The following is a 21,914-nucleotide window of genomic DNA, read 5'->3' as shown; positions in this document are numbered from 1 at the left end:
TAGTAAAAGCAAATGGTTGCTCCTGTATCCCCGCCCTGAACCTTCATCTCCTCTGCCTTCCTTGGACTAAAAAGGCAAAGAACCCAAAATACACTAATACAGCTTGTCCTTAATTTCAATTTGTCCATGTTCATCTGTCCATTAGATTATAAGCGCCACAAAACAGGGCCTGTCTCTTCTGTGTGTTTGTACAGTGCTGTGTAAATATTGTAATGCTATATAAATGTTTAATAGTAGTAGTAGTAGTAATAGTACTATCAACTCAAACTACCAGGCTTAGCGAATCTCTCCAATGCCCCTGCTCCTAACTCAGAAATATCAAGGAAAAGCAAACCTCTATAGACAGAATATCAAAGGCCACCAGCAAACATATACACAGCCTCACACATGCAAACACAGCTTTGGTCTTGCCCTTACATGTATACACACAGGTTCAGCCACACCTTCAAGCATATGAACAACAAACACATGTGCATACAGTCTCAACTTTATCTACATGCAAGTATGCACCTCACCGTGCACACACATGTGAGAAAACATGCAGACAGAAGTTCACATGTACATTTGCATTCACACAGAGCCTATATACATGAGCAGCCTCAACTTTTACTTTGGAAAGAGCAAGCGGTTGGAACCAGAAAAATATCATGTTGGTGCTTAATCCTGACACTGACAGCTGCACAGAGAGGTGAGAAATGTGTTGGTTGATTTTTTAAAATAATGGTTTAGCAGAGCCTGAAGATTCTCCACACAGAAGCTACAACAGACTCCTAAAACAGAACAATGCAGGAAGAAAAGGGTTTCTGAACCAAGCTCGAGACAAGATTTGGCAAGCCCAAAGTGCCGATCAATAACTTTTTCTTTTTTTCTTTCCCTTTGTAAAAAATAACTTTTTTTAAAACCTACTTGCCCTTCATAGTACTTTTAGTCTTTAGTTGCTTTTTCCCATCCACGTTCGATCACTCCTCACTCCTCAAATTACCTCTTCCCTCTATTTAAGCAATGTGTCTGTTCCTTACATTGCCTACTCCAGCTTTTTAATTTACTTTATTTACAGTACTTATAATCCGCTGCCGATAATGAATCATGCAACTCCTTTATCTCTGTCAATTAGAGATTCTAACCACATTTATCCTAGGTTACTCAGTCTCTGTTTTTTTTCAACAGAAGATATCACACTTGGCAATTTTCAGTAATTCACATCCCAGACAAAAACAACAGCGTAGATAGGTACAAGTGAGAGCAAAAAAAAAAAAAGAGAGATTGGTTTTCTATTGATGAATTGTGCTGAGGATGCAGGATGGGAGGGATATTTCTTCTGGTCAAAACGGCAAAAGATAACTAAAGTTGTTGATTACCAACAGCTGTAACACCAACTGGTGGTATGAAAATGTTCAAGATCAGGGGTGGTCAACCTTTCGCACACCAAGAGCCATGGAATCAGAGGGGTAGATATTCAAAGCCTATCCGGCTAAGTTACATGGTTATTCAGCGCATGGCTATGCCACTGAATATCCGCGTAGAAATCACTGCTTAGCCGGATACAACTTATCCAGCTAAGTTTAGACCTGCTATTGAGCAGGACTAACTTAGATGGACAATTTACCCGGCTAAGTCTCAATAACTTTATCTGACTAAGCAGTGCCACCCTGATCTGCCCATTGCCTGCTCATAAAGTTCTCCAGCTAAGAGATAGCCGGATAAGTAACTTGTCCGGCTATCTAGCAATCGCTGAACATAAGTGGATATTCAGCGGCTGCTAGATAGCCGATTTATTTATTTATTTTATTTGACAGCTTTTCTATACCGACATTAAAGTACACATCATATCGGTTTACATGATAACAAAAGGTGGAAATTACAATTAACAGGGATGGGGGGGAGGACAACTGAAAGAAGGTTAAAAAAACAGCGAACCTGACAAACTAACAGCTCGATCCAGTATCGTCCGCTCGAGGATTGCCCGTCTGTAACGTGCTCGTAGCGCACAATTCGGGCACGCAAGGCAGTTCGGCGATACAGTCTCCAGTTTCACGCGTCCGTATCGCTTCTGAAAACAGACGCATAACCCTTTCCGCACCCGGCATGTAAATGAACGAAAAAGCTGTATAATGAAGGAATTATCTATTCCCCTGCGATACTGTAACGGGCGCTGATATTATCTCCTCCCTAACCCGCTGTTCTGCCGCGGCCTTAACCTGCTACTTTACCGCCTCCCCCTAGTAGGAGTTAGTGTAGTGTAGTGTAGGGTAAAAACATTGCTTACCCGCCCTGGTCCCGTCCGGTCTCCTGCAGCCCCGTCCGGACCGGACGGGGCTGCAGGAGACCGGACGGGACCAGGGCAAAAAAAAACAAACGAAAAAGTAGCAAGGCTCGGGCCTGCTAAAAAAAGTTTAAAAAGTGTAAAAAACAAAAATACCTGTGTGTTATATAAAAAAATAAAACAATTTTAAATACCTGTCGGAGGGCCGTGGGTCCAGGCGGCCGGTGGGCGGCGGGCAGCCATCAGCGGCATCCGGTAGTCCCTTCTCCCTTCCTCCCTCCCTCCCTGGATGAGCGCCAAAATCGCACGGGCGGGTCGGCAGCGGGGGGGGGGCGGCAGCAGGATCCGGGAGCGGCGGGTAGGCAGCAGCGGGTCCGGGGGGGCAGCGGCAGGATCCGGGGGCGGCGGGGAGGCAGCAGCGGGGTCCGGGGGGGGCAGCGGGGTCCGGGGAGCCAGCAGCGGCAGCATGATCGATCGCGCAGGCAGGTAGGTGGCAAAGTAAAGATGGCCGCCTGCACGGGAAAATCGTGCAATTGGCCGCTGAAGACGTGACGTCACGACGTTTGGCGTCACGGGGTGTGACGTCACGTCTTCAGCGGCCAATTGCACGATTTTCCCGTGCAGGCGGCCATCTTTACTTTGCCACCTACCTGCCTGCGCGATCGATCATGCTGCCGCTGCTGGCTCCCCGGATCTCGCTGCCACCCCCGGACCCCGCTGCTGCCTACCCTACCCAATTGCACGACTGTATCGCTGGAGACTGTATCGCTGAACGCTGAACAGGCGCGCATTCATTCATTCACTGCCGGTGGGGGCTGCCGGAGAGGCAACCCCACCGGCAGTGAATGAATTCATTCATCCAGGCGGAGGAGCCGGGAGAGGCAACCCCCACCGGCAGTGAATGAATTCATTCACTGCCGGTGGGGGTTGCCTCTCCGGCAGCCCCCACCGGCAGTGAATGAATGAATGCGCGCCTGTGCGGACCCGGCCTAGATTTAACACGCGACCACCCGCCGCCCGCCGGCCGTCTCGAACTAACGCGTGTCCCCCCGCCGCCGCTGCCGCCGCGCCCACCCGCCCGCGGCCTAGATTTAACACGCGACCACCGGCCCCCCGGATCCCGCCGGCCGCCTGGACCCACGCGGCCCTCCGACAGGTATTTACAAATTTTGATTTTTACACTTCCTGGTACCTGTCATTTCAAATGTCATTTGAAATGACAGGTACCAGCGCACCCAGGTTACTGTATAGGCGCTGTATTAAGCGCCTATACAGTAAAATGGGTTACGCGGCCATAACCCTTCCCTACCGCTTTAAAGCCGCGGCATGCATTTGCATGCGATTAGAGGAGAGTATCGGGGAGTTAGTTAAGAGAACTGTGCGTGCGGGGAGGAAGGGTGCGCCTGACACTACCGCACTGTTTTTACCGCGGCCTTACTGGATCGAGCCGTAAATGAAGGAGAGAAGCAGGATAGAGGTAACATGATTAACAAGTCTGGGAAGTATACAGGTTATACAAGAGTATTTGATTTACAAATTTATCAATGGAACTGATAAGATTACTTGGTCTAGATGGTTGGATTACACTGATTTCGTAGGGTTTAGCAGGGTTAGAAGTTTATTAGATTGAGTAGGATATGTCCTACTTATCTGGCTATCTGCTGTTTGAATATCGGGCCCAGAATGCACAGTACCAACAAGCCTCATGTTTTCAAGGGGGTCCCAATAAGGACCTATCATCCCCCCATCCTATCCCCACCAGTCATTCACTCTCTCTCTCCTTCCCATCCTGTTCCCACCAGTCTCTCTCAATCCTTCTAACAGTCTCTCTCTTTCTCAGTCCCCCCACCAGGTCCCCACTAGTCTCTGTCGCTCCCTATCTTGTCCCACCAATCTCTCTCGTTCTCAATCCACCCAACTGATTCCAAACCAATATCTCTCTTTCTCTCTCATCCCACCACTATCTTTTTCGCCCCGAACCTATTCCCACCAGTCTCTGTTTTGCTAACATGCTCCCTCTAGTCTCACCCTGTTCCCATCACTCTTTCATTTCTTCTACCAGTCTCTCTCTCAATCTCCCACCTTGTCCCCACTAGTCTCCCTCTCTCTCAATCCTTCCACCCTGAACTCACAAGTCTCTCTTAATCCTTTCATCCTGAACTCACCAGACTTTCTGCATCCCCAGGACAGAACCCCCAACACCCACTACAGAGTCTCAGCAGCTCCAACATAACACTTTCTGCCTCTTCTCTTGTGCTATTTTGCTCCCTATTACCCCACCCCTTCTCCTCTACCCTATGCCCAGCACAAGTAACCTGGCCCTGCCTCTTTTTCTCTGTTCCCCTGCCCCATCTCCTCTTTCTCTCCTTCCCCTGCTCCTACTCCTCTCTTCCTTCCCTCTAGCTCCCTCCTCTGACTCACTTTCCTACACCTTTGGCCATCACCTTATTCAGATTTCACACACATTTCTTCCATCACCTCTCTGTGTATCTCTCAGACCTTCCATTTTCCCAATCACAGCTCTGCTCTCATTCTTTCCCTCCCCCATCACTGCTTCTGACTCTGTGACCCTCCCACTCTCCCTTCATTACCTATGGCTTTCTGATACCCATCCTCACCAACCCCATCTCCCTCCCACACCATTTCACCAACTGTCTGTCTCTCTCTCAAACACATTCTCATCATAACATCTGCCCCATCAACACCTGGACATCATTCTGCCTTTTTTACTACCACCCTCCCACTACCATTTCTGGATTACTTTTGCATACACCCTCCTACTCAGGCTGTCTTACACTCATTTAATGCCTTTTCCCCAATTTTTTTCAAACTTCTTCTACCCCATTCCTGGCTCTCATGTCGCCTCAACTCACCCTACACTATTTTACATCCTTTCCTCTATTCCTCCACCAAGGCTTGGTCCCCTCACACCTGCTGCGGAATACGTGGCAGCATGGACTCTGTGTAGGAATACGTTTCCAAACTATCCAATCTGCATTTCTGACTTTAGAGAGACGGGAAGGAAAATGATATTCTTTCTTTCCTTCCTTCACCTCCCGCAGAGCACTCAGCTCCTCCTCATACTGTCCCCCAGCAATCAGCACCTTCCTTAAATCTCCCAACATTCACCCTTTTTTATGTCACTCCTTCCAGAAGCATTCAGCCCCTCACTTCCCCAAGTATTCACCTCCTCTTGCACCATTCTTTCCTAAGGCATCCACGTCCCTCACCTATCCTAACATTCACTACTTTTTATTATGCCCCCACCCAAGCATTCGCCTTCTTTCCTTCATCACAAATCATTCTGGCCTGACTGGAGCAGTGGGTGACTCTCTCCTCCCCTAAGCCATTACCTGAATCCCAAGTCCTGAGAGCACAGTGATGTTCTGGGCCTAGCAGATGACAAAAACTCTGTATATGGAGGGGATATTTGTGTACCCAAATAAGATGAATTAAATAATGATTGATGTGGCTTCTCCTGGTGTCTACATTCCTTCTATGTGGGACATACATGAAGGAAATAAACTTTAACTTGACAACTATGTCTTAATGTGTTATTTAAAACAAAACAAAACAAACAAAACGGAAGGCCATTTCACCTGACAGTCCCTTAGATTTTCTTCTCCATTATCCCAAGCTATTTTTCTTATTTGTAACTACGTAATGGACTTCCTGGCACCACTGTCAGACTATACCTCCCTCAATACTTCTGCAGACTTACAGAGAGCAGAAGTGTCAACTCTTTTACGCTGCACAATTGGTCCTCTGGGCCAAACGGCCACCTGCCTTCTATGAGGCAATGAGACATTAGGTCAGCTGCATATCTCTTCATCCAGTCCTCATGCCTAAAGCAGTTCCTACTAGCTAGACAGCTCAAAACAGCAATCCGGGTGTTCCCAAATTTTCTGGTCTTCTCTTAGATCTCCTATGTTTTCTCCTCAGCTTTTTTTTTAATTGTATTTTTAGAATTCAAAGGTGTACACTTTTTTTATTATGGCTACTGCCCTCGTCCTGCTGTAAATGTATCAGTGGGATGTCTGCATGGGCTTAGGACTGTACAGCAATCTCCTGATTCATAGCTACTGGTGAGGCTTTCAAAAACTTTACACATCAACACCTCCTCAGGAATAAGATGAAAATTAGAATGCAAAAGGGAGCTCATTCTTGTTTAAACAAGTTGCAGAATTACCTAAACTTCTTTATTTATTTGCTAGTGCTGCTGCTTTAAGAGTTTTCAAATGTTAGAATGGGTCAGAGGTGTGGGAATTGGGTGGGCTACAGAGGCCATGGTCCCACCAACTTCTGGCCGGCGAGTGCATTTCTTAACCAGTGTTGGTCAGGCGGCAGAGACTCCTCCCCGCTCCCCCCAACCCCCTTCTGCTGTCTGTATCACCAAGTGCTCTGATCCTCCCATTTCCATGCAACCTGCTTGCGGGGGAAGTAACGTCTTAAAAATGTAACTTCTGCCACCAGCAGACTGGAACATGATCAGTGGAACATGCAGGCCCTCTTCAGCCAGCATTAGCTCTGCTGCTGCCAGACATGTCTGCCTGATTTTCCTTCCCCCTGCCACAGCTGCCAGACCTCCCTTCCCTTCCTGTTCTTTAACTTAACGTCATCCATAGCAGAAGTAAAGTTACGTGGTAGGGGACCCAGGCGCACACCAGGGCACTTAAGTATTTATGCGCAAGCTTCACGGTTAAATCCTGGAATGCCCATGCCCGCCCCTTTTGGGAAAATTTTCATTTGTGCGCCCAGCGGCATGTACGCATGTACCTGGCCGGCTTTTGAAATTCGCTCAGCATGCACTGGCCCGGCATATTCCCGCATCCCCTAATTTCAGTATGCGTCGGGCTTTTAAAATTCACCTTAAAGATGGCAACTTTAAAATGAGCACCCGTACACCGGAATTTTAAATTGTGTACACAGATGCGTGCATATGATTTAAAATACGCCTACCGCGCATTTGTGCTCCTAATTTTAATTGGTTACTCGAGCAAACTTATTTCGCTTACCTTCCTTAGGACTTTGTCAGCTTTAACGCACACAGGTAAGTGGATTTTAAAACATGCTCCTGTCAAGAACATTCCTAGTTTTAACAATTAGTCCACCAGTTTTCCCAGTCCATCTTGAGGTTAGCCAGACCCCTCCTGTTCTTCAGGATGCATTCCCACAGTTGTCCTAGACCCCTTATCCAATCGTTTTCGGCCTAAACTGAGGTTTATGCAGACTTATACCTTATCAAGAGCAGAAGTAAACATGCACGGTTAACAGCCCGCTGTGCGATGTGGCCCATTCAAATTGCCCCCAACTCTGCCCTTTTGGGGCAAATATTGAAAGGATTGTTGCATAACGCGAGCAACGCTTTTAATATTTACCCCAAGGGCTGAGTTGGGGGCAATATGCATGGCTCCCTACCTAAAAAGCCATTCCGGTAAACCTGGCATAGTTTAAGACAGTAGAGATGGTTTATAAAGAAATAAAATGTGCCATGCATCTGGCATCCTTTTCTTATTAGTGGTCAATTTTGTCTTGCCCTTTTTCACAAAGTGAAAGTAGCAGCAGTTGGAAATCGTTTTTCATAATTCAGTTTACAGTTGAGTTCAGGAAGATTCCCATTTCCAGTCAGGCATTAGAATTTTGAAGCTTTGGAAAGCCTCCTCCAGCTTAACGATTCCTCTCTTTAGGAATTGTCTGCAGGGCCGAGCTTCATCTGCAGAATCCCAGGCCTGCATGGGACAAGGGAAGAAAGGTGGAAACATATTTCGAGAACTTGGGGAAAACTGTATTTCTCTCTGTAACGTTTGTCATCTTTTTTTTTTTGGTCAGTATTTTTGGACTTTTTGTTGCTTTTTTTTTGCTATTATTCTTATTGTTTTTATTTAATGGATTTCTTTTTTCATTTTTGCTCATTTGTTTGGTCCTTTTTGGATTTTTGCTGCGTTTGGTTTGTCTAGTTGTATGCTTTTTATTTATTGCTTTCTTTTAGCTTTCTGGTTTTTCAATCCCGTCTAGCTGCTCTCTTCCCTCCCCCTCCAGCCTCTCTACTGTGCTGGCAGGCAGCAGGCTGCGGCGGCAATTCTGCGGGCCCACGCCAAGTACAATGGTGATGGCTCCTCCTGGGCCAAGCGCCAACTTTTGGGCACTTTGGTGACCAGGTGTCTGGCAATTTTCTAAACTTGAAAGGGGCTTTTAAATATAGGGGGCGTGGCCATAATAAAAACTACATTTCCTTTTTAACTGCAGTACCATCTAGCATGAAATCCTACTTGACATGAGTACGTGTAGGAAATCACACAAAAGTTTCCCAACTGTGCAATTTCTGCTGGGGACAGAAAGATATGTGCAAGATCTCAGAACAATTCCTTAACCCAGGCCAAAGCATATAAGACTAGAGAAATCAGTCTAGAAATAAGATCAAAAGAGGCCACCCTCAAAGAACGTATGGTACATTTGAAAGACTGAAGAATTTTGCTAGCTCTGTCCCTTTAAAATCATCGCCAACACGTTTTGCTGCCGTCTCTCTCTGGCAGACAGGAACATGTTACGGCCTTATTTAATGTTTTCGGTTAGAGCCCAGTTGCATTAATCACCCCCACACATGAAGGTTACAGAATTCCATCAGCGATGGCAACAAGATAAGATGGGATCTGAAAACAATGTAGAAAGGGATCACGCTGGCAGTGCTTTATTACAGCGCTGCTACACACGAGACTAATCCACCAAACTGTCACTTATTTTCATGGGAGTAGGACATCGTATCATTAAAACCGTACTCTGCCAAAGAACTCCAAGGGACTTGTTGCATTAAAAAAAAAGGATAAACAAACAAGCCAGTCCTCGCCCCCCAGCTCTGTTAATAGCAATAACTGCCTTCATTTTCAGGCACCACAGGTAGCCAATTACCTTCAACTTGTGTTCTATGCTTTTATCTTGGGCTCAGCACAGAGCAATTACATGCCAGTGCAGCATTCAAGCCAAAGCTCTTTTATCAAGGCCTCTGGTTTTCCAGAGTGACTTAGGGCTGGGTCCTGTGGCAAGGCCTAGAAAATTCTGCATCCCGGTTTTCAGTGGCTTTACTAGGTCATGTGTGTTTCGGGAGTAATGCTACGATTCTCCATTCAGTGCAAGATCAAAGAGTTTCCATTAGCAGCACAAGGCCTAGTAAATATTTCACAGAGTGCTGGCAGTGTCTGGCCTTGGCAAGGAGCGGGGCTGTCATATGAAGTGGCATAAACAGCGGAGTGAAGGCAGCGGTCTACTTTATGAGGGCAAGGTACAAAAGCAGATATGAGCCGTGCCAGTAGTGACCACCATTTTTACGGATGGGCAGGGAGAAGCAGCAGAGATACTTGAGCTGTGCCAGGAGTGACCAGTGTGACTAGGAGAGACACAGTGGAGCAGCAGGGAGACAAGAGCGGTGCCAGCAGTGACAGGAGAGGGCAGGATGGGGCAGCAGAGGGACACGAGCGGTGCCAGCAGTGACAGGAGAAAGCAGGATGGAGCAGCAGAGGGACACGAGCGGTGCCAGCAGTGAGAGGAGAGGGCAGGATGGAGCAGCAGAGGGACACGAGCGGTGCCAGCAGTGAGAGGAGAGGGCAGGATGGAGCAGCAGAGGGACACGAGCGGTGCCAGCAGTGGGAGGAGAGGGCAGGATGGAGCAGCAGAGGGACACGAGCGGTGCCAGCAGTGAGAGGAGAGGGCAGGATGGAGCAGCAGAGGGACACGAGCGGTGCCAGCAGTGAGAGGAGAGGGCAGGATGGAGCAGCAGAGGGACACGAGCGGTGCCAGCAGTGAGAGAGGGCAGGATGGAGCAGCAGAGGGACACGAGCGGTGCCAGCAGTGACAGGAGAGGGCAGGATGGAGCAGCAGGGGGACACGAGCGGTGCCAGCAGTGAGAGGAGAGGGCAGGATGGAGCAGCAGAGGGACACGAGCGGTGCCAGCAGTAAGAGGAGAGGGCAGGATGGAGCAGCAGAGGGACACGAGCGGTGCCAGCAGTGGGAGGAGAGGGCAGGATGGAGCAGCAGAGGGACACGAGCGGTGCCAGCAGTGGGAGGAGAGGGCAGGATGGAGCAGCAGAGGGACACGAGCGGTGCCAGCAGTGAGAGGAGAGGGCAGGATGGAGCAGCAGAGGGACACGAGCGGTGCCAGCAGTGAGAGGAGAGGGCAGGATGGAGCAGCAGAGGGACACGAGCGGTGCCAGCAGTGAGAGGAGAGGGCAGGATGGAGCAGCAGAGGGACACGAGCGGTGCCAGCAGTGGGAGGAGAGGGCAGGATGGAGCAGCAGAGGGACACGAGCGGTGCCAGCAGTGAGAGGAGAGGGCAGGATGGAGCAGCAGAGGGACACGAGCGGTGCCAGCAGTGAGAGGAGAGGGCAGGATGGAGCAGCAGAGGGACACGAGCGGTGCCAGCAGTGAGAGGAGAGGGCAGGATGGAGCAGCAGAGGGACACAAGCGGTGCCAGCAGTGAGAGAGGGCAGGATGGAGCAGCAGATGGACACGAGCGGTGCCAGCAGTGGGAGGAGAGGGCAGGATGGAGCAGCAGAGGGACACGAGCGGTGCCAGCAGTGAGAGGAGAGGGCAGGATGGAGAAGCAGAGGGACACGAGCGGTGCCAGCAGTGGGAGGAGAGGGCAGGATGGAGCAGCAGAGGGACACGAGCGGTGCCAGCAGTGAGAGGAGAGGGCAGGATGGAGTAGCAGAGGGACACGAGCGGTGCCAGCAGTGAGAGGAGAGGGCAGGATGGAGCAGCAGAGGGACACGAGCGGTGCCAGCAGTGAGAGGAGAGGGCAGGATGGAGCAGCAGAGGGACACGAGCGGTGCCAGCAGTGAGAGAGGGCAGGATGGAGCAGCAGAGGGACACGAGCGGTGCCAGCAGTGAGAGGAGAGGGCAGGACGGAGCAGCAGAGGGACACGAGCGGTACCAGCAGTGAGAGGAGAGGGCAGGATGGAGCAGCAGGTGGACCCGAGCGGTGCCAGCAGTGAGAGGAGAGTGCAGGACGGAGCAGCAGAGGGACACGAGCGGTGCCAGCAGTGAGAGGAGAGAGCAGGATGGAGCAGCAGAGGGACACGAGCGGAGCCAGCAGTGAGAGGAGAGAGCAGGATGGAGCAGCAGGGGGACATGAGCGGTGCCAGCAGTGAGAGAAGAGGGCAGGATGGAGCAGCAGAGGGACACAAGCGGTGCCAGCAGTGAGAGGAGAGGGCAGGACGGAGCAGCAGAGGGACACGAGCGGTGCCAGCAGTGAGAGGAGAGAGCAGGATGGAGCAGCAGAGGGACACGAGCGGAGCCACCAGTGAGAGGAGAGAGCAGGATGGAGCAGCAGGGGGACATGAGCGGTGCCAGCAGTGGGAGAAGAGGGCAGGACGGAGCAGCAGAGGGACACGAGCGGTGCCAGCAGTGACAGGAGAGGGCAGGATGGAGCAGCAGGGGGACATGAGCGGTGCCAGCAGTGGGAGAAGAGGGCAGGACGGAGCAGCAGAGGGACACGAGCGGTGCCAGCAGTGACAGGAGAGGGCAGGATGGAGCAGCAGAGGGACACGAGCGGAGCCAGCAGTGAGAGGAGAGAGCAGGATGGAGCAGCAGAGGGACACGAGCGGAGCCAGCAGTGGGAGGAGAGGGCAGGACGGAGCAGCAGAGGGACACGAGCGGTGCCAGCAGTGAGAGGAGAGGGCAGGATGGAGCAGCAGAGGGACACGAGCGGTGCCAGCAGTGGGAGGAGAGGGCAGGATGGAGCAGCAGAGGGACACAAGCGGTGCCGGCAGTGGGAGGAGAGGGCAGGACGGAGCAGCAGAGGGACACGAGCGGTGCCAGCAGTGGGAGGAGAGGGCAGGATGGAGCAGCAGGGGGACACTGGTGGTGCCAGCAGTGAGAGGAGAGGGCAGGATGGAGCAGCAGGGGGACACGAGCGGTGCCAGCAGTAAGAGGAGAGGGCAGGATGGAGCAGCAGAGGGACACTGGTGGTGCTGGCAGTCACTGTCTTCAGAAGCAGTTGCAGCAGTATGTGTATATATAATGAGGACATCAGCATGAATGATGGGGTGAACCACCCAAGTGTTTTATTGTGAGTCTAAAGCAATCTGCAAATTTTGCAGTAATCGCTTCAGCCATGAAACTGTGGTGGACGGGAAGCCTTGACTGTTATTTAAAAAGGTAACCCTGGACGTGTGAGCTCAGCTGTAGCTCCATCTCGCCCCTCCCCTCCCCTCTTGGCTGGGACTGCTTTGCTAATAATGTAAAAATCTCTCCCTGCATGGACCGTGGGCTTCTTCTGACTCACTGCAGGATCCCAGATGGGACCCGATCCAACCCGAGGCTCCAAATTCAGGCCAAAAGTCCTCTTTTGTTTATTACATTATAGCAGAGTGAAAAGCATTTTCACTAAAATGGGTATAATCACAGGGGGGGGGGGGGGGTCTGCAGGGCTGGGAGTGTGAAAGAGGACCTGGGGGGATCGAGGGCTTATGAAAGTGGGGCCGGGGGCAGGATAGATGGGTGGGTGCATGTGTGTGTGTGTGGGTAGCTGGGATGAGGAAAAGAAGGGATAGAAAGAAGAGTGGGGGTGAGGATAGAAAGGAAGAGAGAAAGGAGCAGGGTGCAGGAAGATAGAGCGTGAGGGGGGATGTGGGGTGGGCAGGACTGGAGACAGGGAAGGGCCACTTCCCTCCAAGATCCCAGAATCTCAGAACCACCTCTGCCCCCTCCTCTTCATTCACACTCTTTCCTTCCTTCTCCTCTACTCCCATCCCCATCCTCCCTTTATACCTCATCCTCTCTCTCTCCTCTTCCCATTTCCAATCCTCCCTCCTCCTCCTGCTCGCCCCCATCCCAGTGAACTCCCACCCCCAAGTCCAATATAAAACATTTCCCACCCATAAAAATAAATTATTCAGACACAAAGCAAGGTAGGAAAAGTTCTTTATTTTCGTTATGCAAAATAAATTTACATGAATGTAAATGTGTCTGAATAATTTATTTTTATGGGTGGGAAATGTTTTATATCGACTTGGGGGTAGTGGGAGTTCACTGGGATGGGGCGAGCAGGGGGAGGACTGGAAATGGGAAGAAGAGAGAGAGAGGATGAGGGATAGGGCAGCAGGAAGAAAGGGAGGATGGGGATGGGAGTAGAGGAGAAGGAAGGAAAGAGTGTGAATGAAGAGGAGGGGGCAGAGGTGGTTCTGAGATTCTGGGATCTTGGAGGGAAGTGGCCCTTCCCTGTCTCCAGTCCTGCCCACCCCACATCCCCCCCTCACGCTCTATCTTCCTGCACCCTGCTCCTTTCTCTCTTCCTTTCTCTCCTCACCCCCACTCTTCTTTCTCTCCCTTCTTTTCCTCATCCCAGCTACCCACACGCACCCACCCATCTATCCTCCCCCCGGCCCCACTTTCATAAGCCCTCGATCCCCCCCAGGTCCTCTTTCACACTCCCAGCCCTGCAGACCCCCCTCACCCCCCCCCCCCTCGTGTGCTGGCAGGAGGACAGCAGTGGCAACATTTGGGATGCATCCTCCTCCTCTGCCGCCGGGGGCCCTGTTTCTGTTCTGAACTGCTCGACTGTACGGTGTGCCATGCAGTTTAAAGCAGCAGTCGGTCCCCGGGCAGCAGAGGAGAAGGATGCGGCCAGACATGCCTCAGTGATGAGTTGACTTGGCCACTGTAATGTTTTATAAGCTGGATTACTTAAAAAAAAAAAAAAAAAAAGCACTGAACCGTTTACAATATGTTCATGTTACTGCCCTGAAAATGTTAATGGGTCTGAACCCGCAGGATTGTATTACCCTGGATCTTGATCAGCTACACTGGCTTCTTATCTGTTTTCATATTTTATTTAAATTAGCTGTTTTATGTTTTAAACAGCTGCATTTGGGGGAGCCGGTGTTGTTACAAAGCTTACTTAGTTTTTATGTTTCAGCATGACTATTGAGATCTTTCCACGATGTCACCTTCTATATTCCGAACAATCAGATAATTAAATATTTCCCTACTCAAAAGAAAGGGGTTTTTTGTACCCAGCACCTGGAATTCTCTTCCTAAATTAGTGCAGACAATTGAGGATTACTTGACATTTAGAGAGTAATGTAAAGCTCGGTTTTTCCACTTGTGCTAATGAATTGACATTTTTTTTTTTGTTTTGTTATTGATGCTGTTTGATTGAATAACTGTTATCTGACTTTTTATGTTAGGTGTTTAATTGTATTAGTGTAGACCTTTCTTTTAATAGATATCTAATAAAGTTTTGAATAAATAAGTTTCATAGCAGCTAAAAAGTAACAATGCATTCCATTTTTTTGCTCATTTTTAATTATACTGTCCATTCTGCTCTCAGGCTACTCCCTGTGGCCATGCACAGATTTGATGTCCCATCTCTTTTTGCTGGGTGTCCTGTATCAACACCACACTAGCTAGTATCGTCCAGCTAGGCCACTGGACCATTCAGATCTCTGCATACAGTAAATGTTACTGATATTGATTTACTTAAAAAAAAAATAACAAATGGCAAGATTTTCTTTACCACCACAAAAAAGAATAATTATATGAAAAGAACTGGAGCAAGGAAGCTAAAAATATGTAATGACAAATCACAGCTGGAAAATAAGCAGCAGGTTAGGTTACATCACGATCCCTAAAAACCTTTTTTTTAAATTAACGAGTCATTTCTATCATTCAAAAAACAAAGGAAACCTCCCTCCCAAAAAAACAAATGTGATTGCAAAACTGACAGTAAAAGAAATACCTTAATGTTATTATTTGAGGGCGATAAAGAGAGAAGGAAGTATAAAAGGGGACATTCCTGTACTATTTAGTCAGTTGAATGTGGCCGGAAGCACCCTTTCTTTATTGCGAGCTCCAATGCCATTCCTGTTACGAGGCCTTTTACCTTTGTGCAGATGGTTTTCATGCTGTGCAGCCGGTCCAGGGACTCCTGAGGATTTCCAAGATACTGAGGAAGTTCAGCATGTAACACCCGCATGGAAAATGGAACCATGGAGCCTAGAATCAAAATAAGCCCTCATTAAATACAGTCTAGCCCATATCATTACCTGCAATGTAAGAGTTTAAAATAGAAGAAAGCGGCTAGAAAAAGTCCACAAGACATGAACCAGTTTCACCTTTAGTCCTTTAAGGGAACAGCTTTATTAAAATGTCTCTCTCCCCCAACTGGGCACCCATTTCTATTTTAAAAATGAAGAGGTACTCAGAGATAACTAACGTGCCCCCAATTTAAAAAATAAAGAACTATGCAGTCCTTCCTATTCCGCTTCCTAGCCTATGGGCCAGATTTTCTTATCTACATGCGGGCGTAGATTTGTGCGCGCAACCCAGCGCGCACAAATCTACGCCCGATTTTATAACATGTGCACGCATGTTATAAAATCCGGGGTCCTTGCGCGCGCCGAGCCCTTGGGGAGCCCTGATGGCTTTCCCCATTCCCTCACACGCCGCCCACACACGCCGCCCAAGTGCCCTCACACGCCCAAGTGCCCTCACACGCCCAAGTGCCCTCACACGCCCAAGTGCCCTCACACGCCGCCCAAGTGCCGGCGCACGCAACCTATGCCTACCCCAGAGGCAGGTGCCTCTGGGGTAGGCCTTGGAGCGAAGCGGCCTTGGAGGGAACTTTCCTTTCACCCCCCCACCTTCCTCTCCCGTCCCCTTTCTAACCCGCCCCCCCCAGCCCTACCTAAATCCCCCCCACCTTTATTATTTAAGTTGCACCTGCCTCTGGGGTAGGCATAGGTTGCGTGCGCCGGCACTTGGGCGGCGTGTGATCCCCTGGCCTAGCGGGCTTTCAGAGGCCTCTGGCCATGCCCCCGTCCCGCCTATTCCCCGCCCCTTTTTTCGAGCCCCGGGACATGTGCGTGTCACCGAGCCTATGCAAAATAGGCTTGGCACGCGCAGGAGCGGGCTTTTGGGGTTACGCATGTAACCCTTTGAAAATCCGGCCCAATCTATTTAAGTCTCACTGGCAGGTCTGACGGAATACATGCAGTGATTTTCTGTAGTAACCCCTAAAAGTAATATATCGTAATTCATTTGGGGCCGGATTTTAAAAGGTACGCCCGATTTTATAACATGCGCGCGCAGCCGCACGCTAGGGGGTGTACAATTGTGCAACATGCGTGCATCGAGCTGTGCAGCCTTCCTCTGTTCCCTCCGCCCCCCCCCCCCCCCCCACCTTCCCCTACCTAACCCCCCCTTACCTTTATGCTATAAGTTGCGCCTGCCTCTGGGCAGGCGTAGGTTGCTCACGCCGGCCACTGGCGATCCCGGGCACAGCCGCAAATGACTGCTGTGCCTGGAGGCTCCGGCCCCACCCCCGCCCTGCCCACACCCCACCACTTTTTTCAAGCCCCGGGACATACACGCGTCCCGGGGCTTGTGCGCGTCGCCGAGCCTATGCAAAATGGGTTTGGCGAGCGCAGGAGGTGTTTAAAAGGGTTACACGCGTAACCCTTTTAAAATCCGCCCCTTGGTGTGTGCCACAGCTATGTTATTGCTCTTACAACAGCAGTAAATATAATTTAAAGTACTTGGTAAGTAGAATGTTATCAGCAAGGAATGGCAAATAGTGTAACATAATGCTAAATCTGAAGAAAAAAAATTGGTTTTGAATGAAAATACTGTGTTCAAAGCAGAAGAATAGAATGAGCAATGTGAAATATTTTTGATTTCTAAAGCCAGGATATACTCTCCAGGTGACACAAATGCAACTGCAAATGTTAAGATTCCCTTGTTTGAAATGATAATTACACTGTTTATGTTCCACACAGGGCTGTCATAAAATTGTCCTCATAGAGAACGACAAAAGCTGTGACATTTCAAATGTTCTAGAAAGTTAACGAGACCGGGGGTCCTCAGGTACGGCCCAGGCCTGTATATTTACATCTGCTAGGCAGCTGGGAACATTTACACGCGTGCCTTCCAAAGCCAAGAGCACACGTGTGAATGATTTCCCTGCCCCAGCTCTGCTCCTGTGAACACCTCTTTGCCGTATGCCCAAAATCACTCGTGTGCCTCCGCTTACGTGCACAACTCCCTCGGCAGTTTTCAAAAAGCACTTTTCCACGTGTAAAATGATTTTGATTGTATCCCCTCTAAGAACAGTAGCAATTTGCATAAAAAAGAATTCATGATAAAATTACCTTACTAATTGAATTAAACTAACACATCACACCCAAATTAAAATCCCAGCAAGGAATTAAATGAGAGGTCCTTCCTTTAAGCAATAATGCTAGCTGAGCTCTTCTACAGCATGGTTTTTTTCTTGTTCAAATATAATTTATGAGCTGTCCCCGACTACACCAGGTCTCACTCCAGACTGCGTAGCCTCCTTGCAGCCTGAGAACCTGGACTCACACTATAGGCCCCGACAGACAGACAGTAATCTCGGGAGCCTAAGGGGCAAATCTTTAAGCTTAAGCGAGGGCACAGATTTATTCGCGCAACCCACGTAAACAAATCTGCGCGCATGTTATTAAATCCAGAAAGAAATTTAAAAGTTTGGGTGGACTGTCTATGGAGTTCTGTCCGCTCCAGGTAGAAGGCTAAGGCTCGCTTGCAGTCCAAATTGTGCAGTGCTCGTTTGTCTTTGTGTGAATGGGGCCTGGGAAAGAAAATTGGCAGGACGATTGACTGGTTAAGATGAAAATCCATCATCATCTTAGGCAGGAACTTAGGGTGTGTACGCAAGACCACCCTGTCATGATAGAACTTAGTATAAGTTGGATAAGTCACTAAGGCCTGGAGCTCTCTGACCTTGTGCGCTGAAGTGACCACCACCAAAAATATGACCTTCCAGGTCAGAGGTGTGTAGCGACTCTAAAGGAGCTATCATTATCTGAGCCAATATCACTTTGAAGTCCCAAAACACAGCGGGAGGCCTTAGGGAGGCTTCAACTGAAGCAGGCCTCGCATGAAATTTACAACTATAGGCTCTACAGAGATGGGCGTACCATCTACACCATGCTGGTATGCGCCAATTGCTCTAAGATGAACTCTGAAGGAGCTGGTTTTTAAGCCAGCCTCCGAAAGGTGTATAAGGAAATCAAGCAGTGTTTGTGTGGGGCAGGAGAATGGATCTAGGGCCTTCTGTTCACACCGCATGGAAAACTTCCTCCACTTCAGTCCATAGGACTTTCTAGTGGAAGGCTTTCTGGAAGCCCCAGGACCCGAGACACATCGTCAGAAGATTAAGTGGCTGCAGGATTAACCTTTCAAAATCCAGGCTGTGTGCGACAGGGCCTGGAGGTTGGGCTACTGCAGCCTGCCCTGATTCTGCGAGATGAGATCTGGGGAAGTCCCCAGACTGGCTTCTGAATGGACAACTCCCACAGGAGTGGAAACCAGACCTCGGCCAATAAGGGGCTATGAGGATCATAGTACCTCTGTCTTCGCGAAGCTTCAAGGGATTCTTCGCCACTAAGGGACTCAGAGGGTATGCATACAGAAGACCCTTGCCCCAATGATGGGCAAGGGCATCTGAGGCTGGTTTGCCATCTGATTTGTATAGAAAGCAGAACGGAGGCACCTTTCAGCTGCAGTGGGATGCGAACAGATCGACATCTGGGCTCTCCCAAAGATGGAAAATTTGATTCGCTACCCCCTGGTCCAGGGACCACTCATAAGAACATAAACAATTGCCATGCTGAGTCAGACCAAGGGTCCATCAAGCCCAGCATCCTGTTTTCAACAGAGGCCAAACCAGGTCACAAGAACCTGGCAATTACCCAAACACTAAGAAGATCCCATGCTACTGATTCAATTAATTCACCAACTTTAGCTTTTTCAAGGGAAACCTTGTCTGGTGGTTTTTGTACGGAGGTTTCTTGTAAGGATAACCGATTTGCAGTTATCCTTTTCTTCGCCTCCGTCTATTATTCTTTTATTATTTTTAAAGATGTTTCTGAAGATATTCACTTTTTTTATTTTTCTTTTCTTCTTTATTCTTAAAATCCCTTCTCCCCGGCTGCTTAACCGACCCAATTAAGTTTTTATTTTATACTTATCAAGGTCCCTATTTCTTAACATTTTAGTAATTTAATACCAGTAGGAAAAACAAATACCTACACAGATGTTTCCTAATTAATGCCTTACTCCAGAATTTTCCAAAGCCACTTTATTAACTTCTAGCATATCACACTGAAAGTATAAGTCCTACATAAATCTGGCCTCTAAAAATGTAACAGATATGAATTAAATATATCCATTAAAATTCTGAATTGTACATATTTAATATATTGGTTTAATCATAAGGAGGTTGAATCTTATGATTTCATTTTAACAGGTTTTAAGTGCTCTGTCATCATTTTAATTTGTTTTGATAATTAACATAAAATTTCTATAAACAGCATATGAAAAGGGCATTGGAGATGGGAGGAAGGCTGTATATTTTGCTTTGAAACTATCTTGGGAAAACAACATTTTTAAGCAAAGTGAGTTAATAACATATGGATTTCTAGATTTATTAGGTGTCCCTACCCAGCGCATTTTTCACATAGCCATTGGTTTGCTGCAACAGATTTTTCAAAATTCTGCGGCAAGTGTTAGCAAATTCTGTGACAATTAAGGGGTAAATTTCCTAAATTTGCATAAAGTTTGACACCTCTTATTATGCAAATTGTCACTTTCACTTATGAAATTTACAAAGGCTATATCTGCTCATCAAGAAGACAAACCTAATCACAGTGGTTCGTGCCAAATTAACCACACATCTGGATTATTGAAACAGACTGTACAAGGCCCTTCAACTCCAGATGACACAAAAACGCCATTGGATGCAAAAAGCACAACGGCATCACATCGGTCCCACAAAAACTACACTGGTTCCCAATTCCGTACAGAACAAAATTCAAAGTGCTGGTACTGATGTTCAAGGGTCTATGGACCTATATACCTGAGGGAAAAGCTGTTGGCCTTCTAGACCACTAAGATCCTTACTTGGATCTTCAATGTTAATTCTGTCCTCAAAAAAATTCAAAAGAACACATGCCCAAAACAGATCCTTCTCAGGAGCAGCACCTGACCTCTGCAACTTCCTCCCAAAAGAGCTCCAAGAAATTTGCTTTTTAGGAAGCAAATAAAAGCCTGGCTTGACTGTCAGACCTTTAATGCCAAATCCGAAACGCAGAGAGACTTAGAGATTGTGGAACACTATTGGCATCACCTTGAATGCCCTAAACATGCAGCTTCATTAAAACACTCTGCTGCATGTTATTTATACTCTGAATTCATTCACTAGTATTTCCCACTATATTATTTGTAGAACTTAGTATTTTGTTGAGTGCCTCTTATTACTGAAATGAAATGTTTATTGCTGCTATTTAAATAGTTATACCCTATTTGTAAATCTGCACATGGCTTTGCATGTCTGCTGTAAACCCACTTTGCGTGAATTTCGTATTCAAAAAGACAGGTTATAAATCAAGAAATAAAAATAACTTTAAAAAAAACCAAAACTGAAAACATTTCACATTGTTTCAAATAATTACATCTCCCCTCCCTCCCTGATTATGGTTCTATGAGCACAATGCAGAGCTTCTGCGCTTGAGTCTGACAGAGAGGAAAAAGAGTTGCAGCAGCCTCAGCCCAAGTGGTCAGGAGCAAGTGAGGTTTTCCTTTGCTGTCCAGGAGTACTGGCTGGAGTAGGGGAGTCAATGACCAATAGAAAATGGGAAAAAAATACACAATCTAGAAATAAAAAATGATAAGCAGAAATGGGATCAAAATTCTCCACATAAAAATACATTTACATAAAGAAAAACCAAAGTAGCAAAAATGATTTTCAAACATGCAAAGCATACCTCTCAGTTAGAACCAGGGCAATAGCAAGTAAGGTAACAATGAGAGCAGGCAATTCTGTATCTTTACCACCAGATGGCAGCAGCAATACCAATAATAGTGTCTGGATAGACAGCTGCGTAAACTAGCCTGTGCCCTAGTAATTGAACTGCTTGCTGGCGATACCGATTAGCTGTTAGACAGAGCCAATCAGAATGCAGCTCCTTAGTTCTGGGACACAACGAATCAGCGCTGAAGGCACTATGCAGCTTCCATCGGATATCTGAGTTACATGGCAGGGATTGTGTGGAGGCTTGTAAATAACACAACAGCCTAATTATGCAGTTTCATTTGCGGCCCCCCAGATCACAGGAACCTGGAGGGCACTGGCCTTACAAGACAATTAAGTGTTTAATCTGTTGAGGCATCCACCCACATGCTTTGTGATACAAAAGATTTGCTATTTTCAGGATGTAGATGGCACATGCAGTCCTCTGAATTTCACCTTTCATGGAAAATGATGCGTAGAAAAAAGACCAAAAAATAAACTATGGGGGGATATTTGTTTTATTTGGACTAACTTAATACATTTGTGACCAGATGTTGAGAGCTATGTACTATGATGCAGGTAGCATAACCTTCTAAAGCTAATCACAAATATATTGTTATCTCAGTGAAAAGGTATCAACTATAATTTATTTGATCACCTTTATTTCTATTCAGTATGTGAAAAAAGCCCTTTATTAGATATGCCCGACTCTGGCCGCGTTTCGCTCTTTAGTCGAGAGCTGCCTCAGGGGCAATGAAATTGAGCAGGACTTTCTGCACGCCTACAGGGCTGAAGCCACCAAATTTGTGCATCCACTGTTACATAAAA

At 47.9% G+C, this 21,914-nt stretch overlaps 1 protein-coding gene across 2 annotated transcripts in view; it reads right to left on the bottom strand.

The window, feature by feature from the left end:
* Nucleotides 1–21,914, bottom strand: part of TRAPPC12 (trafficking protein particle complex 12) — a 350,210-nt gene that overhangs the window by 93,932 nt on the left and 234,364 nt on the right. For both annotated transcript variants that reach the window (XM_029595791.1, XM_029595790.1), the window contains one exon: nucleotides 15,138–15,250. In XM_029595791.1, the coding sequence (XP_029451651.1) occupies nucleotides 15,138–15,250 (113 nt within the window). The remainder of the gene's footprint in view (nucleotides 1–15,137; nucleotides 15,251–21,914) is intronic.

This window comes from Rhinatrema bivittatum, chromosome 3 (genome assembly GCF_901001135.1).
Source record: "Rhinatrema bivittatum chromosome 3, aRhiBiv1.1, whole genome shotgun sequence".
NCBI classification, from domain to species: Eukaryota; Metazoa; Chordata; class Amphibia; order Gymnophiona; family Rhinatrematidae; genus Rhinatrema; species Rhinatrema bivittatum.
The sequence above is the reverse complement of the archived record's forward strand: the minus strand, read 5'-3'. Positions and strand labels throughout refer to the sequence as shown.